Source organism: Chiloscyllium plagiosum, chromosome 5 (assembly GCF_004010195.1).
Source record: "Chiloscyllium plagiosum isolate BGI_BamShark_2017 chromosome 5, ASM401019v2, whole genome shotgun sequence".
NCBI classification, from domain to species: Eukaryota; Metazoa; Chordata; class Chondrichthyes; order Orectolobiformes; family Hemiscylliidae; genus Chiloscyllium; species Chiloscyllium plagiosum.
In genome coordinates, this window is record NC_057714.1 from 41,765,880 (window position 1) to 41,785,333 (window position 19,454).

The following is a 19,454-nucleotide window of genomic DNA, read 5'->3' on the forward strand; positions in this document are numbered from 1 at the left end:
ACACCAGCGACCAGCGGCTCAGTGCAGAGTGTGGCGACTGTCAGCGGTCAGACCACATAGCGGTCCCCTGCGCTAGTCTGCTAAGGAGAGCTTTTAGAGAGAGTCTGTGATATCTGTCTTTTTAACTTGCCTCTTGGTTTTCTGACCTGTGGTTATACTATGTTCATAGCTGTAATGTAACTGTTTTTTTTACTTCATTTCTCTGTTATGTAACTAAGGATTGTACCTAGTTACTCTGTACCTAAGATGGCACTGTGTGTTGGTGACATTGTTAACACTGTAATTAATCTTGTAACTGAAGAAGCAGTACCTACATATCTTTGTACCTCAGATGGTGCTGTAAATGGTGACTTATAAACTTTTAACTCATTTGAGTACATGGCAATAAAGCCAATTCAATTCAATTTAATTTAATTCAATTCAATTTAATACCTCAAGCTGAATTTCCTAAAATTTGGTTAAGTGGGCAAGGGTTTCTCCCTGTAAGCTCTAGCAGGTTTTCTTGTACATTTAACATTGATTGCCTTGTTATCTATGCAGCACGCCCCCAAGGTGCTGGTCTTGTGCTCTCTTGTACTCAGCATCAGTGGAAGTGCACTCCCCTGCTGGGACCTTCTGGGTTTCCTGCTACCAGTTTAAATGTCCCTCGCATCTGTGATATGTGAAGAATTTTCCCACCAATGGCCAATGGAGACAAGTTGGCACCCTGCTTTCCTAAAAAGACCTGGTGGTCTTGTTGGATGGACTGTTGGATGGGAGAACTATCTTCTTTCCTCACGTCCGCCAAAGAAGACCATGGCATCAGACCATGCCAGATTGATCCCAAGTTTTTAACGGGGGCAATGTACTGTCCACATTTCCGAGGAATAGTGAATGATCTTCTGCAAGGATAAGCGTCACCGTCTTCTTTCTTCCACCTTATGCTCTCTCTAATACTGCCACTGCACACAAATTCCATCAACATTCATGGTCTACAATTTCTAATGTTGCATTCAGCATCTTTCCTCAGGCATTCTCATCCATCCCATTCCCTCTAGTCTTTTAATTCTTCCTGTCCTGTGCACTTCCTACTCACTTACGAGGGACACCTAGATTGCCACCCCATTCAATTGCTGACCATGTCTCATTCCAGGTGTAATCGGCTCACAGTAGGGCAGAGAGGGCAAACATTGGTGGTTGGATACCCACCATTCATCTGTTCATCCACTATGATGAGAGAATACTTGCTTTAGTGGACGGGGACTGTGACCAGTATTTGGTGGAAGAGGACTGCAATCAAATATTGAGATCTCTGTGTTCTGGCAACCAAGTAAGATTTATCTTCAAGCTGCTGTTGTGCTGCTGTTCCCTAACCACCATAGAATCATGGAATCTCTACATTGTGGAAGCAGGGCATTGAGCACATTGAGACCACACTGACTGTCCCAAGAGCCTTCCACCCAGACCCAGTCTTCTACACTATCCCTGAACCCTGCATTACCCATGACTAATCTACTTAGCCTCCACATCCCTGGAAACTATGAGCAATTTAGCGTGGCCAATCCATCTAACCTACATATCTTTGGATCTGTGGAAGGAATCCGGAGCACACGAAGGAAACCCACATCGACACAGGGAGAATGCGTAAACTGCACAGACTGTCACCTGAGAATGGAATCAAACCCAAGTCCCTGGAACTGTGAGGCAGCGGTGCTACCCACTGAGCCACTGTGCTGCCCCATCAAAAGTATTTTTAATCAAGTTTCTACCCTTCTGGAGCAATTAACTCCCTCTCATCTCATGCAGGCATGAGCAGAATCCACACAGCCTCTACCCTGAAGAGATCGGTCCCTCTGGACATCAACTCCTCCATTTCTAAGGAAGAAGCTACAGAAGTCTCAGAGGAAGCTTTGGCAAGGATGTCATTTGCACTGTTAATCAGCTCAAGTATTGACACCATGTTGGGTATATTAGCTAAACAAAAGTTGCAGGACACTCTCTGGTGAGCTCATCAATACCAGGTTGCCACAGTTGTCTAAAGAAGAAATACCCCAGAACCTACGCAGAGAACTGCCTGAGACCAGTTTCCTGCTCATCCCTAGGTGGAAGGTGATCTCATTGTTTTGGACATTAACAGCTTCATTAAAATGCACAAGCTAACATAGGCAGGTTTGTCATTGACATTCAGCAAACTGCATTGAAGGTTGGAGGAATCCATCAATGGTGTTTATACTGTATTGGCTATTTCTCTGAACAGGTTAGTGATTGCCTTGAAGAACCATGTCTTGCGTACTTACTGTCTGCCAGATACGTGCACGGACCTGCACCCTATTGTTCTGGACATTGGTGCTCAGCAAGGAGACAGGATGGTACCAGTAGGCAACCAGGCAAAAAAGGAGCCACATACGGTCCTCCCAGAAACCTCCTCCACACCCAGAAGGGCTGTCTAGCCACAGTACCCTCGAAGTCATCCTCCCAAAACTCCAAAGGCATCAGATATCACTATAGAGCAGGCCCCCTCCATCCCAGCTGTGGACTTTGGGAGTAACATCAAGGACTGTGCTTCCATTCTCTCCTCTTGTGCAATGCGTGATGTCCCTCAGGATAAACTGCCACCAGTCATCTCTCTAATGAGAGAGCAGCTCTGAAGCAGTACGACTATGGTGATTTTACCTTTGAAATGAACAGACTGTCAGGTCTGACTGTGGCCCAATCCCTTACCAACTAGTAATGACAGACCTAACTGATGAGTGATTAGACCTTTGACTGATCTCTTTGCAGCCCCTCTGACTGGTTATATTGGACCTGCAGGGCTGGCTGTGGTCCATTCCCTGGAATGATATAGAATCCCTGACCCTGAATGCCCTGAGTGACCAAATGACCATGTCCAAAACCTGGATAGATTTTGGATGATGTCTTTGACTTACTATGTGGGACCTACTGTCTGACAGCGAACCCCTTGATTTAACTAAGGATTACTCCCTTTAGACGTTTGGGAGAGTGACCATTTGATTAAAGCACATTCAATGTGTTTAAGTAAAAGAAAGTAAAGTCACCATAGTCCCAGAGGACTGTGCTCTTGTCAGAGCCAAACAACTAGTGGTGATCTAACCTGAGGGTCATCAAGACTTAGGCAAGGGGCAAAGTTGAGAAGGTGAAGCCTTCATAGTAACCTCAGCCGGCATTGGAATTGAACCTGCAGCAAACGTCACAAACGAGCCAACTGAGCTAACTGACTCCATTCAATGTGTTTACTGCATAATCTAATGGCATATACTAAAGGTATGACATTAATACAGCAAGTTCCATGCATCAGCATATATGTCTATTTCAGGGATAATTACTGACAAATAAAACAAGCATTCTGGCTTTATGTCTGCAGTTAAAAGGGAACGCTAAACAGAAGTAATGTGAAGCTTTATGGTTTGACAGAGGTGCAAATGCTCAAAAAGGTAAGGGAAGGCAGAGATGCTGTGAGCATCAAATAGTTGCAAAGTGAATGAATGCTAAGAAAGCATGTTTAGAGCCCCGAGATGCACCAAAATGGAAGTCAGGAGAACATGTCAATGAGCTGCTGCTGCCAGGTACCAATTCATGTCAGGAATTGTCACCATCTAGTTTCTTTCAGTGTCTGCCTAAAATAGCAACCTCCATAGAAATAAAGTGAGATTAGTTAATACTTAGATGCGTGCAGATAGGACCTTCATTACTCACTAGTGAGATTCTTAGCTAGTTATTAAAACCATATGTGGACAATTAGGCATTTTATTCTCAATGTCAAAATTATCATTTTTCCATTCTTAGAGTATTTTCCCAACTCTCTCGCCAATGCTCATGTCGTTCACTTCATCTGATGAAGGAGCAGCGCTTTGAAAACTTGTGATTACAAATAAACCATTTGGACGATAACTTGGTGTCATGTGACTTCTGACCATCTTGTTCAGTGCCTGAGAAAATTCTGTCCCCATATCTTTCTCCATGCCACTAATTTTCAGAATGTTTTAACTCACCTCCACTGCCAACATCCTGATTGAAATGGCAAATGATCTCTTTCCTAGCTAGATTCTATATTTTGCATTGTTCCATTCAGATTTAACATAAAACGTTTTATCTCAGGCTTCACCAGAATTAAAGCACTGCATGAGACTGAGTCGACATATTGTCACTTGTGTTTGTTTGCATTCACATCCAGACCTTGCATAATAAAAGCAGAATACTGTGAATATTGGAAATCTGAAATAAAAACAGAAAATGCTGGAGCAACTCAGTAGGTCTGGCAACATTTCTGGAGGTAGAAACAGTATTTGAATCCAAAAACTCTTCTTTGGCGGTTAAGAGACCTGGAAAATTATCTTTATAATGCTGCTGACAAAAGAGGTAATGCGAGTGAAACATGGTGAGGGTGTCCAGAGGAAAGGGAGAGCTAATGGTGGTAAAGGAGATACTGAGATGTAGAGTATATGTGAATGGTAGATTTGCACAGGACAAAATAGATCAGCTCTTGCCAACAAGATATAAACAAAACACAGTGGGAGAGGGGATGGGGGAAATATGGTTATCACATTGAAGGACAGTGTTCATGCTTTGCTGAATTCAATGCTGAATCCTGAAAGCTGAAAAATGCCTGTGGAAAATGAGATGCTGTTCCTCCAGCTTGAGTTAAGCGTCATTGGAATATTGCAGCAGGCCTATAATAAAATGTTGGCATGAGAATAAGATATTGAAATTGCAAGCAACTGGAAGGTCAGGGTGATTCTAACTAGTTAGAGACAAAAAAAGCCTGCAGATGTTGGAATCCAAGGTAGACAAGCAGGAGGCTGGAAAAACACAGCAAGCCAGGCAGTATCAGGTGGTGGAGTCAGGTCGAAACGTTGACTTCTCCACCTCCTGACGCTTCCTGACTTGCTGTGTTTTTCCAGGGTCATTCTAATGGGCTGTCTGTCTTCTGCTATACTGTAGATATACTAGAAAGTTTTCAAAAGCCATTCGGTTTGTTGTAGCTCAATGATTTTCTAATGTTGATCTTTAACCAAATGAAATAAAGAAAGTAAAGTAAATAATAGTACACAAAATAATCTGTTCAATCTGAAAATCATACCCTAATCCTTCAGGAGAAATGTAATACTGAATGTGTATTTTGAAGCTTCAATATTCATAGTGTTGATTTTTTTATAGTATAAAGGATTCCAAATCTATAGTGTAAGCTTCGTTCTGATTTTAAGAGTTCATCAAGTCGAAGGTGACACGATCTTATGTTTGGTTGTTTCACAGATGCCTGTGAAAGTGCAAAAGTGCTTTGTGATCAATATTATTTGACTTCTCCTGAGGTGCTAATTAATCAATTCAATGGTAAGTTACAGTTGTCGTCTTCCTGTTTCATTTTTGTATTGCTCTCAAGATAGTCAGTTTGTACTCCTATTCCAGGATCATCCTCAAGGATAGAGAAATACAGATCCCTTCATTTCCAGGATTAATGCTGCCTCTTACCTGTGTCCTCACCACCACTCCAAATTCCAGGAGGCATTGTCTTTAAAATCTACCTATCCACATCACGGCCTTTATTATATTTTTCTGTCTTAATCCCTTCTCTCCCTAATCTGCTACTAAAATGAATGATTGCAACATTGTGAGTGGTAGATCTGAGAGCTGTGGGATCTGATGATCAAATTCCAAACAACTAGTGAATTCAGATTTCTGGATTGAAAGGTTTGTTTTTGTTTATTCATTGAATGTGGGTGTTGCTGCTGGATTAGCATTTAATGCCTTTGAAAAGATGGTGAGCTGCCTACTTGAACTGCTGCGGTCCATTTTGTGTTGTTGCATCATCGCGCTGCTAGCAAGGGAGTTCCACGATTTTAACCCAGCAACAGTGAAAGAATTGTCACATTTTTAAGTCAAGATGTTGAGTGGCTAGGCAGTGAACTTGCAGGTGGTGGTGTTTCCATGAATCTGCTGACCTTGTCCATCTGGATGTCTGCAGTTGTGGATTTAGAAAGTTGTCTTCAGGAGTCTTGGTGAATTTCTGTAGTGTATCTTTTTTTGATTCATTTGTGGGATGTGGACATCGATGGCTGGTTAGCATTTATTGTCCATTCCTAGTTGTCCTTGAGAAGGTGGTGGTGGGCTACCTTCTCGCACTGTTGTAGTCCACATGCTATCCATAATGTCCTTAGTGAGGGAATTCTAGGATTTAGACCAAGCAGCAGTCAAGGAATGGTGATATATTTCCAAGTCTGAATGATGAATGGCTTGTAGAGCCACTTGAAAGTGGTGGTGTTCCCAAGTATTAGCTGCCCTTATCCTTCAACATGAGTTTGGAAGGTGCTATCTAAGTAGCCTTAGTGAATTTCCATAGTGCGTCTTGTAGATTGTACATAATGCTGCTACAAAGCATTGGTAGTGGAGAGAATGGATGCTTGTACATGCAGTGCCAATCAAGTGGGCTTCTTTGCCTGAGTGGCATCGTTTCTTAAATGTTATTACTGCTGCACCCAATTGCGTACATCATACTCCTGTCCATCATACTCCTGACTTCTGCTTTGATGATGGACAGGCTTTGGGGAATCAGAGTTGAATTACTCACTGCAGTATTGCTAATCTCTGACCTGTTCTTAAAGCCACTGTATTTATATGATTAGATTACCTACAGTGTGGAATCAGGCCCATCGGCCCAACCAGTCCACACCGACCCTCTGAAGAGTAACCCACCCAGACCCATTTCCAGGTGAGTCCAGTTGAGGTTCTGGTCAATGGTAACTCTCAGGATGTTGATAGTGGGAAATTCAGTGACGATAACTCCATTGATATCAAGGGGTGGTGGTTTGATTGTTTCTTACTGGAGATGGTAATTGCCTGACATTTGTGTGATGCAAATGTTACTTGCCTACTGACAGCCCAAGCCTGGATATTGTCCAGATCTTGTTGCATTTGAACATGGACTAGTTCTGTATCTGAGGAATTGCGAATGGTGCTGAACATTGTGCAATCAGGGGCGAACATCCTCACTTCTAGAGAAAAGGTCATTGATAAAGTAGTCTAGGACACTATGCTGAGGAATTCCTGCAGCAATGTTCTGTAACTGAACTGACTGACCTCCAACAATGTGCCAGGTATGACTTCACCTTTGATTGTACAATGCTCAGCACCATTCACAATTTCTCAGATACTGAAACAGTCTATGTTCAAATGCAAGAAGATCTGGACAATACCCAGGCTTGGGCTGTCAAGAGGCAAGTAATATTTCAACCAGTGGAGATTTTTCCCCCAATTCCCAATGACTCCAGCTTTGCCATGGCTCCTGATGCCACACTTGGTCAAATGTGACCTTGATGCTAACAGCAATTCCTCTCCCCTCACCCCTTGAAAACAGGTCTTTTGTCTATGTTTGAACCATGGCTGTAATGAGGTTAGGAGCTGAGTGGCCCTGGCAGAACCCAAATGGGTGTCACTGAGCATGTGCTACTTGATGTGCTACACTGTTGATAAACACCTTCCATCACTTTACTGATAATCAGGAGTGAACTAATGGGGTGGTAGTTGGCCGGGTTGGGTTTGCCCTGCTTTGTGTTACAGGACATGCCTGGGCTACTTTCCACATTGTTGGATAGATGCCAGTATTGTAACAGGACTAGAATAGCTTGGCCAGGGGAGCGGCAGATTCTGGAGCATAATTCTTCACTACTTTTGCTGGAATGTTGTCAGGGCCCTTAGCCTTTTCAGTATTCAGTGTCTCCAACAGTTCTTGGTATCACATGGAGTGAATAAAGAATCAAAATCATTATCTGAAATGCTAGTGACCATTGTGTCATCCACTTGGTGTTTCTGGCTAAAGATTGCTACGAATGTTTCAACCTTATCTTTTGCACTGATGTGCTGGACTCTTCCATATTGAGGATGGGGATTTTTGTGAAGCCTCTGTCTCTGTGAGTTGTTTAACTGTCCACCACCATTCATGACAGGATCTGACAGGACTACAAAGCTTAGATCTGATCTATTGGTTGTGGGATCACTTACCTCAGTCTATCACTTGATGCTTATGCTGTTGGGCCTGCAAGTAATCCTATTTGGTAGTTTCACCAGGTTGACACCTCATTTTTAGGTATTCTTGGGTACTGCTCCTGGCATGCCCCTCTCTTTACTTTCCATTGAACCAGAGTTGATCCCCTGATGTTAATTTGATGTTAATGGTTGAGTGAGAATATGATGGGCCATGAGGTTGCAGATTGTGTTGGAATACAACTTTGCTGCTGTTAATGGCCCACAGTGCCTCATTGATGCCCAGTCTTGGGTTGCTAAAGCTGCCCAAAGTCTATCGCATTTAGCACAGTGATTGTGCCTCACAACATGATGGAGGGTATTCTCAATGTGAAGATGGGACTTCGTCCACAAGAATTGTATACTGGTCACTGTTATCGATACTGTCATGTATGGATGCATCTGCAGCGGACAGTTTCATTAGGGTGAGGTCACGTATGTTTTTCCCTCTTGGTTCCCTCACCATCTCCACACTAGTTTAGCAGCTATGTCCTTTAGGATCTGACGAGCATGATCAGTAGCGCTGCTGCCGAGCCACCCTTGGTGTTGATCATTAAAATCTTCTACCAAGAGTACGTTTGCACCCTTTGCATCCTCAGAGCCTTCTCCATAGATATATTGATTCAACAGACAAGTGTGGATGGTACATGGTAATCAGCAGGAAGCTTCCTAGTCCATGTTTAACCTGAAGCCATGAGACTTCATGGGTCCACAGTCATATTGAGGAGTCCCCAGGGCAACTCCCTCCCAACTGTATACCGCTGTGCCGCCATCTTTGCTGGGTTTGTCCAAATGGTGGTTTCTTGCAGATGGTATACACCACTGGGGGTTACTTTATGTTGGTGGTAAAGTGAGAGAATACTTGTGCCAACCAATTGGGCTGCTTTATCCTGGGTATCAAGATTCCAGGGAACGAGGTGTATTCCATCACAGTTTTGCCTTATGCTTTGTAGATGGTGGACAAACTTTAGGCAGTCAAGAGATAGGGTACTTGCTATAGGATTCTTGGCCTCTGGCTTACTCTTTAGCACAATATCATTATGGATGGAATAGGTGCTGTTCAGAGATAAGATCACATAGGCAGAAGGCTATTCGGCCCATCAAGCCTACTCTGCCATGGCTGACATCATAATCCTCAACTCCACGTTTTTGCCATTTCCCCATTATTCTTGATTAACTTACTGATTAACAATCTGTCAGTCTTGGTCTTGAATATACTTAATGACTCCGTATCTGCAGCCCTTTGCAGTAAAGGATTTTGCACATTCACTGCCCTCTAAGAGATGGACTTTCTCCTCATTTCTGTCTTAAATGGGCAACCGCATACTCTGAGATAATGTTTGATTATGTATATGCTGGTCCTTAGCTCTTTCACGAGGGAAAACAATCTCTTATCATCTCCCCTGTCAGCCCCCGAGGAATTGTATATGTTTCTAAACTCCAATGAGTACAGGCCCGATATATTCAACTTTTCCTCAGAAGAAAATTCCTCCTCATTACTCAGGATCAACCAAGTGAACTTTCTCTGGAAAGCCTCCAATGCCAGTACATCTTTCTAAGGGGACCAAAACTGTTCACAAATTCCAGCTATAGTCTCATGAGTGCCTTGTATAATTTTAGTGAGCCCTTTATTTTTAGATGCTATTCTCTTTGAAATAAAGACCAGTAGTCCATTTGCCTTTATGACCTGCTGAGTGAGCAAGGACACCTAAATCCCCATGGGCTGTGGTTTTCTGCAATCTGTCTAAATTTAAATAACGTTCACCCCTTCTGTTCTTCCTGCGAAATATAAAAAGGTCACATTTTCTCACCTTATTTTCCACCTGCCAAGTGGTTACCCATACGCTTAATCTGTCTATATCCTTCAGCAGATTTTCTGTTATTCTTACCACTTGCCTTCCCATCTATTTTTGTGTCCTCTACAAATCTGGCTGTAGTACATTCACTTCCCTGTCTTGAGTTGCTAGATCCGCTTAAAGTCTAGCCACAGATATAAATGGGCTAGTTATATAGGCTGATCAGTGGAAAGTAGAATTCCATCTGGACGAGTGTGAGATGATGCACTTGGGTAGGACAAACAAGGCAAGAGAATACCTGATGAACAGTAGGACCCTGGGAAGCAAAAAGATCAAAGGGACCTTGATGTGCAGGTCCACCAGTCACTAAAGATAACAGGATAGGTAGATAAAGTGGCTAAGAAGACATTTAAGCTACTTTCTTTTATTTGTCGAGGCATAGACTTTAAGAGCAGGGAGGTATTGTTGGAACTATATAAAAGTTGATTAGGCCATGGCTAGAGTTGTTTGTAGTTCTAGGATCCACATTATAGGAGGAGTGTGATTGCACTGGAGATGGCGCAGAAGAGATTTACCAGGATATTGCTTGGGCTGGAGAGTTTGTTATGAAGAGAGATTGCATAGACCAGGGTTGTGTTCCCTGGAGCAGAGGAGATTGCGTGGGGACATGATTCACAGGTATAAAATTATGATGTGCATAAGAACAAAGAACATTAGAACACAGGAACAGGCCCTTCGGCCCTCCAGGCCTGTGCTGACCCAGATCCTTTATCTAAACGTGTTGTCTGTTTTCTAAGGATCTGTATCCCTCTGCTCCCCACCCATTCATGTATCTGTCTAGATACATCTTAAATGACGCTTCGTTCCTGCCCCTACTACGTCTGCTGGCAACATTTTCCAGGCACCAACTACCCTCTGCATAAAGAACTTTTCATGTATAACTCCCTTAAACATTTCCCCTCTCACTTTGAACTTGTGACCCCTAGTATTGAGTCCTCCACTGTGAGAAAAAGTTTCTTGCTATCCACCCTGTCTATACCTTTCATTATTTTGTAGGCCTCAATCAGGTCCCCCCTCAACCTCCTTCTTTCCAATGAAAACAATCCTAATCTACTCAACCTAGCAAGTGTTGCTGAACAAAAAGACCTTGGAGAGCAGGTTCATAGCTCCTTGAAAATAGAATAGTAGGTAGATAGGATCGTGAAGAGGGTATTTGGTATGTTTTCTTTTATTGGTCAGAGTATTGAGTACAGGAGGTGAGGGGTCATGTTGCGGCTTTACATGATATTGGTTAGGCCACTGTTGGAATATTGCGTGCAATTCTGGTCTCCTTCCTATTGGAAGGATGTTGTGAAACTTGAAAGGGTTCAGAAAAGATTTACAAGCATGTTGCCGGCATTGGCGGATTTGAGCTACAGGGAGAGGTTGAATAGGCTGGGGCTGTTTTGCCTGGAGTGTCAGAGGCTGAGGGGTGATCTTATAGAGGTTTATAAAATCATGATGGGCATGGATAGGGTAAACAGACAAGGTCTTTTCCCTGGAGTGGGGGAGACCAGAACTAGAGGGCATAGGTTTAGGGTAAGAGGGGAAAGATATAAAAGGGACCTATGGGGCAACTTTTTCACACAGAGGGTGGTGCGTAATGGAATAAACTGCCAGAGGAAGTGGTGAAGACTCGTACAGTCGCAACATTTAAAAGGTATCTGGATGAGTATATGAAAAGAAAGGGTTTGGAGGGATATGGGCTGGATACGGGAACGTCAGTGCCTGGATAGATGGTAGTGGCAGATAACCCCATAATATTTAAGAGGTATTTAGATATATACAAGCGATATCAAGGCATACAAAGATATGACCTAAATGCTGGAAAATAGTTTTAGAATAGCGAATTGATTGCTTTTGACTTGTGCAGTCTCAATACACCAAAGGACCTTTTTCTTTGTTGTAGACTTCTACAATGCTATGACAATATGATTGAGGGTGTCCTCAATGTGAACATGGGATTATGTCTCCACAAGGACTGTGTGGTTGTCATTATGTACTAGACAGATACATCTGGAGCAGGCAGATTGATGAAAACATGTTCAAGTAGATTTTTCCCTCTTCTTGCTTCCCTCACCACCTGCTGCAAATCCAGTCTTGTAATTATGTCCTTAATTACTCAACCAACCTGTCTATGGTTTTGCTGCTGAGTTTGTCTTGCTGATGGATGTTGAATTTCCCCACCCAGAGCACATTCTGCACGCTTTCCACCCTTCCCGCTTCCTCCAAGTGATGTTCAACATGGAATATGTCCGATTCATCAGCTAAAGGAGGGTTGGAACATGGTAATCAGCAGGTGGTTTCCTTGTCTGTATTTGACCTGATGCCACAAAAACAACATGGGATGCAGAATCAATATTGAGAACTCCAGGGTAACTCCCTTCTGACTGTATTCTACTGTGCTGCCAGCTTTATGGGTCTGCACTGCCATTGGGACAAGTCATGCCCCGCGATAGTGATAGCGTTGTCTGGAACAGTTAGCTGTAAAGTATGATTCCATGAGTATCACAATGTCAGATTGATACTTGATTAAGTCTGTTAAATGGCTCCCTCAATTTTCACAATAGCCCCCAAGTGTTAGTAAGGAGGACTTTGCAGAGTTGACAGGGTTGAATTTGCCTTTGCCATTTCTGGTCCTAATTTGATGCCAGATGAGCTGTCCAATTTCAGAATTTAAAAAAAAAATTCAGCGGTTAGATGCCATTTTCAGAAGTTATTTAAGAGTCAACCGCATTGCTGTAGGTCTGGAGTCTCAATTTGGCCAGACCATGCAAGTTTGACAGATGTCCTTCCTTCAAGCAATCAATAATTAACAGTGGTTTCATCATCATTATCACACTTTTACTTCCAGATTTATTAAAAATTCAAATTTCACCATCTGCCATGGTTGGACATTAACTTAGGTCCACTGAATTAATGGATGACTAATGCAGCAATAATATACAATTATGGTTTAATTATTTTAAGCAATGGCTTTTCTTTCCACTTTGTATCATTGCCTCTGGATAACCATAATAATCTAAATTTGGCGACTGCATCTTCTATACCTCAAACTGCTCTTGATAGATTTTAAGTCCGCCTCATCCTGAACAAGGATCAGACACGATGCTGCTGGCACAAATCTTACTCACATGCTATCTGTCTTGCCAACTGGCCCCCATGTTAACACTGGGTGGAGAATGAAAATATCTTATAAGTCTTACTTTACAGAGATAGATCAACAGCTTCTTTAAATTGAAGTTGAGTTTCTGTTAGATCTTTCCCAGGCTACTTCTGTCGTGTCATATAGGGTTCCACACTAATGGTCCAGGCCACTTTTAGAGTAGATAGCACCACAAAGTGCTCCTTAAGGCACGATACACCTGACAAAACAGTCTTGTGTCCTCCCCTAACGATTTTGAATAGGACAATCACCCTGTGAGTTTATATGCATAACTTTTACATTGTCTTGTGTTACGGACCACATCAAACCCCCTGCAACTATATCAAGGAGATAGTCTAGACCCTAACTTTTATCTTATTTAAAGGCAAGTGTAAGGTGCTGTACTTCAGGTGGAATTTGATTTGGCTTTAAGCAAAACATACTGTATTCTTAACTCCAGTTAAAATACAAACCAAAAAAAGAAGAATCAGTATAATTTTAACTCTATTGGAAAATTTATTTAGCCTCTAAGCAATAACTGTTCCAATATAGTAACATCCAATAAACACATTCTTGGCAAAGGCAAAATCAGCAAAACAGATCATCTCACATGCAATTCTGGCAGCCGGAAGAGACCCCAAGCTTTTAGCTGAAATAGAGGGAGAGATGCAGCAGTTTCCACAACAAGCTTCAAACCCCAGCAACTGCTGAAAGTTAAATGAAAACTCTGGATCTGTGGGAACCTGGCTCCATCCATTCATCCTGCTTCTGTTGTTCTGACATTTAAAAAAAACCCAAGGCCTCATAAGCTGTTTACTTTATTGGCTTGGACCACACAGCTCCCTAACTATGGTTCAAAACCTCTCTTCAAAACCAAGGCCAGGGCAAAATACACCTCTTAAAGCCATTGTATTGTAACAGTTGCTTCTGCAACTGAAACAGGGCCATTGGGTAAAATAGTTTCATTCGGTTGAATCTTACATTTTATTGGCTAACCACGTGTCAGATTTTTAGGAGGGATTCTCTCAACAAAACCCCTCAAGGTGTACCTAATCAAACATCCTCACTAACTACCTACCCCTTCGCTATGACATCCCTTATATCTGATTCTCGGTGCACCTTACCATGCACAGTTCCCAGAATGACACACCACTCACAAGATTTTTGATGAAAACCAGCACCACCTCCATCCAGGCCATCTTTAAAAGGCAGCCGTGTACACTGACAAGCATTGGCAATCCGCTGTTGCCTCTCATTGGTAGGGTAATGACAAAAACCATAAAGCAATGCTGTTCATTCTTCACCCTCAGCATGTACACCAATTTGGTGAATGTGTTATGCTAACTGTGTGACCAGCACAATACATTGCCTGCTGCATTCTGACTTCCTTTCTATTCCAGATCAATCATTCAACTTTTATTGCATTTGGCACTGAGCATCAATAAATTTACATTGACAGTTGATGAAGTGATCACCTTCACCTCCGATAGCAACCTGTAATGCCTTTTACAAACATTAGTCTCTTTTTAAGTCATTGCTGTTAATTTCAATATTGTTCAGGTATGGGGAGGAAAATGAAATGTTGGCCTTCATGTCAAAGGGAATAAAGTAAAAATATAGGGTGATTTTGCTAAAACAACACAAGGCACTTGTCAGACCACATTAGAAATAGCGTGAACAGTTTTTGAGTCCTTATCTAAGGCAAGATAATATTGGTATTGGAGGCAGTTTGGAGAAGGTTCATATGCTGATCCCTTCTCATGAGAATAGGTTGAATAAGTTGGGCCTGTAACCATTGCAGTTTAGAAGAATGAAAGATGACCTTATTGTTACACATAAAATTCTTAGGTGACATAATAGGGTAGATGTGGAAAAGTTGTTTCCCCTTGTGGGAGAGGGCATAATCTTAGATCATAAGACCATAAGATATCAGAGCAGAGATTAGGCCATTTGGCCCATTGATTCTGCTCTGCCATTCAATCATGACTAATAAGTTTCTCAATTGTTGAAAATGTGTTGCTGGAAAAGCGCACAAGGTCAGGCAGCATCCAAGAAACAGGAGAATCGACGTTTCGGGCATAAGCCCTTCTTCAGGAATGAGGAAAGTGTGTCCAGCAGGCTAAGATAAAAGGTAGGGAGGGACTCACTGAAATCCTTGTAGAGGGAGGAAGAGAGCTTCTTCAAGGAAGGCATCCTTGTAAGAGGATTCGCAATAGGTTAAAATCTTCGAGGAGAAAGTGAGGACTGCAGATACTGGAAAGTTTCTCAACCCCATTCTCCTGCTTCCTCCCCCTAACCTTTGATCCCCTTGACAATCAAGAACCTATCTATCTCTATCTTAAATATACTCAATGATCTGGCCTCCACAGCCTTCTTTGGCAATGAATTCCATAGATTCACCCACTCTCTGGCTGAAGTAGTTTATCCTCATCTCCGTTCTAAAGGGTCTTCCCTTTATTCTAAGGCTGTGCCCTCGGCTCCTAGTCTCTCCTAATAATGGAAACATCTTCCCATCATCCACTCTGTTTAGGCCATTTAGTATTCTGTAATTTTCAATTAGATCCCCCCTCATCCTCTAAACTCCATTGAGTATAGACCCAGAGTCCTCAAACGTTCCTATATGTTAAGCTTTTCATTCCTGATTTCATTCTCATGAACCTGCTCTGGACTCACTTCAGGGCTTGTGCATCCTTCCTGAAGTATGGGGCCCAAAATTGCTCACAATACTCTCAATGTGGTCTTTACAGAGCCTTTTAAAGCCTCAGAAGTACATCCTGCTTTTATATTCTAGTCCTCGCAAAATAAATGCCAACATTGTAACTGCGTTTCTAACTACAGACTCAACCTGCAAGTTTACCTTAGGAGTCCCTATGCAATTCAGATTTTTTAAATTTTATCCCCGTTTAGAAAATAATCTGTGCCTCTATTCTTCCTACCAAAGTGCATGACCTCACACTTTCCCATGTTATACTCCATTTGCCACTTCTTTGCTCACTCACCTAACCTGTCCAAATCCTACTGCAGCCTCCTAGCCTACTCAATGTTACCTGTCCCTCCACCTACCTTTGTATCGTCTGCAAATTTAGCCAGAATGCCCTCAGTTCTTTCATCAAGATCAATATTGTATAAATTAGTTGAGATATAAAACAGAGATGGAAAGGAATTTCTTCTCTCAGAGGGTAGTGAATATTTTTAATTCTTTGCAGAAAGCTTTGGAGGCGGGGTCATTTAGTATTTAAAGCTGAGAGAGACAGATTTTTAATTGTGTTTGACCCTTAACTGCTTTATAGACAATTAGGAATGAGAAATAAATGCTGACCTAGCCGGTGATGCCCACACCTTGTGAATGTTTAAAGACAAAATTATCAATCTCATTGAATGGTGAAGCAGACTGGACGGGCTCAATGCTCCACTCCTTTTACCTCTCATGGTCCTATATACAGACAGTTAAACTCATTTGTGGTATTCTGCAGAATAATAGCATTTTGATCTGCCTTCTATCTATTTGCAAATTTTATGTACTGAGTTATAATATTAATGTGTAATTGCAGTGAGAAGCAAGGATACATTTTCCTCAATCCTGATTAAGAAAACCTGCGTAAACACATTTAGTAATGTGTATTTTTATTATTTACGAAGGAAGGCAGAAACAGTAACTCCCAGTTTATAGCTGCCTTCGAAACAAGAATTTGAACAGTTGAAATGAACCTCTGAAATGAGTGTGGAAGGTGATCGTGTCAAAATGAGATTTTACAGTTCTTAATAGGTTTTAACCTTTGAGGCTACCACACATAACTCATTGCAGTTGTGAAATTATAATCATGTCTGCTAAAGAAATGAAAATCTCCTATGTCTGCAGGGTGATATTTCCCACAATTGTACATTATGCCTAGCAGTAGCACTGCAGTGGTCCTGATATTCTATAATATAAAATTACAAGGCTGATTTTTTATCAGTGCACTCTTTTGATGGTGACCCTTGACTACACTGCAACCATATCAAAAAATGGTGCACACATTAAAGTTAATCATCAGAATATAGTGTGCTGTCCAGTGATTTCCTGATAATTGAGCAACTGGTTGGGGAGGCTCCTGAGGTGGCATGTATTGTAAAATTGTTTCCAACAGGTAAATGGAGAAATAATCAAAAGACACTAACTACTATCTGCCTGCCCATTCAGCAACCACCCTGGTGCTTTCTCCTGTAACTTCTGTGACTGCTGTTCACAATCTGTCTACCATTCTGATGGAAAAGTGCTAACTTTCCTGAAGAGAATATTGACCTTTTATTGTTTCACATTTTTCCGAACCAATTTTGACATAATTTTCCTCTATTTGCTCCAGTCTATTCAATCACTATGAACAGGTTTGTGCTTTAAATTACCTAATGGATGACACCCAATTTTTCCCTGTTGTTCCAGCATTTCTCATGATGAGTCCTTGTCTTTCATCAATACCACAATGGCACTCTGAACCCTCTTCCTTGTTTCCATTAAACCCCAAAAACTCAACCATAAGTGCTTTTCTCTTAAGTCATTCTTAGGAACTCAAAATATTGGATCTCTTTAGTATTTCAGTGCAGCTTAGCTTCACAAAATCATACTTCAAAAACTATCTGCTGATTGATTGCACTTAATTTTTAAAATAACAATGTAAATATAGCACAAAGATGGGGAATTTGGTGACAATATGGGAATTCAGAACTGAGAGGAAAGACGGTGCTTTTTTTGCCTGCAATACTTGATGATTCTTGTTAGCCTGAGGCAATAAGTATGCTTTTCTCTCTCCAGTGTTTTAATGCTTAGTGCACACATTATGTAGATACTACCGAGAAAAGTAAATATAAACTTAGTTTGGAATCTGAGAGGGCTTGGTGAGATTTATATAGAAGCACTGGGCCTGAAATCCTTTGAGGCGAATTTCAACATTGGGGGCATCTATCTGCATTTTGTTTTAAGCGGATGAGGTGGCTATCTCAAGTAAAAACAGCAAGTGCTGGAGAAACTCAGCAGGTCTGGTAGCTTCTGTGAAGAAAGAAACAGAGTTAAAGTTTCAAGTTATATGACACTTCTTCAGTTCAGTGGGTGGCATCCTAAACACATTCACTGGATATAGGTGAGGTGCTGGAGGACAGGAAGAATGCAAATGTGGTTCCATTGTTTGAAAAGGGTATAAGTGAAATACTAAACAATTTTGGTCAGTTAGTCTTACTTTAGTTTGGGCAAATTGTTAGAATCAGTCCTGTAAAATTGAATAAACTGTCACTGAGAAAGACATGGTATAGTAAGGGTTAGTCAGCATGGCTTTGTTAAGGGGAGGTTATGCCTTACAAATTCAATTAAATTCTTGGAGGAAGTGACAAGGATTATCGATGGGGATAGTGTAGTGGGTGTTGTCTACATGAATTTTAGAAGGCATGGCAGACAGGTTAAAAAAAAATAAAAGCTGATGAGATAAAGGGTAATGCATTGAATTAGATCCAAAGTTGGCTTAGTACCAGGAAACTCAAAGGTAATGGTCAGTGGTTGCTGTTGCGAATGGAAAGATGTTTCAAAAGGTGTTCCACAGGGCCTGGCATGGGACCCCTGCTGTTTGTTGTATACATGAATGATTTGTATTTGAGTGTGGGAGGCACAATTAGTTCCTGACAGATTGGTTTTGAAGAAGGCAAAGTCAAGAACTGTCGTTAAGTTCATATTTGAAAGTAGCACCATTTATTATACTCTCATACTTACTACTACTACTATACATAGTCAATACATACCAGACCCTGACCAATAGTTACATGAGATAATAATTAATCAATGCTCTTTGAGTATTCAAATCCATTTGCACAGAGTCACATATTCAAGTGTGTCTCATTGTGAGCTTTTCCCAGAGTGTCCTGACTCCACCCATTTGTGGATTTCACACCCATAATATATAGCTCTGTGGCATCACCCACAAAGTTGCTCCAGGGTCTTAATCCCTTTCACAACAATTTATACGGAAACATAATCTGCATACAGGATGGTGAGCAGAATGCCGAACTAAATCTGTTGCAGTTGTGTTGGTTGAGATAGGTCCGTTATTTAAACTACAGGAATGATTCGAGTTTTGTTTTAAAAAATTTCATGCAAACATCTGAACAAGGATCAGGGCATTTGATTACAGTATTCAACAAATAGAAGTTCAGTATTTCATTGAAACATCCGCCTTGTATATGGTCTCATGTTTTGATTTGGGATTGAACCCACAGATGCATGATTAATATAAATATATAAGAAAACTTAATTTGAAAATCTGTTTATGCTTTAGAAATGTGTATGTAGCCTACACGAAACCAAAATTATAACTAAAATTGTGTATGTATTTTCTAATCAAGCTCTATAATTAAGAGATCTACCAAAGCCAACTTGTTATTTTGAATACGATATGTGAATTTTGAACACTGAGATTTTTAGTGGAGGTGATTAAGCCTGT

The 19,454-nt window shown here is 41.4% G+C and overlaps 1 protein-coding gene across 1 annotated transcript in view; it reads left to right on the forward strand.

Moving 5' to 3' along the window:
• pdk4 (pyruvate dehydrogenase kinase, isozyme 4) overlaps nucleotides 1-19,454 on the forward strand; it is a 70,260-nt gene that overhangs the window by 34,704 nt on the left and 16,102 nt on the right. The window contains exons 6-7 of the mRNA XM_043691002.1: nucleotides 5,251-5,328; nucleotides 6,618-6,649. Of these exons, the coding sequence (XP_043546937.1) occupies nucleotides 5,251-5,328; nucleotides 6,618-6,649 (110 nt within the window). The remainder of the gene's footprint in view (nucleotides 1-5,250; nucleotides 5,329-6,617; nucleotides 6,650-19,454) is intronic.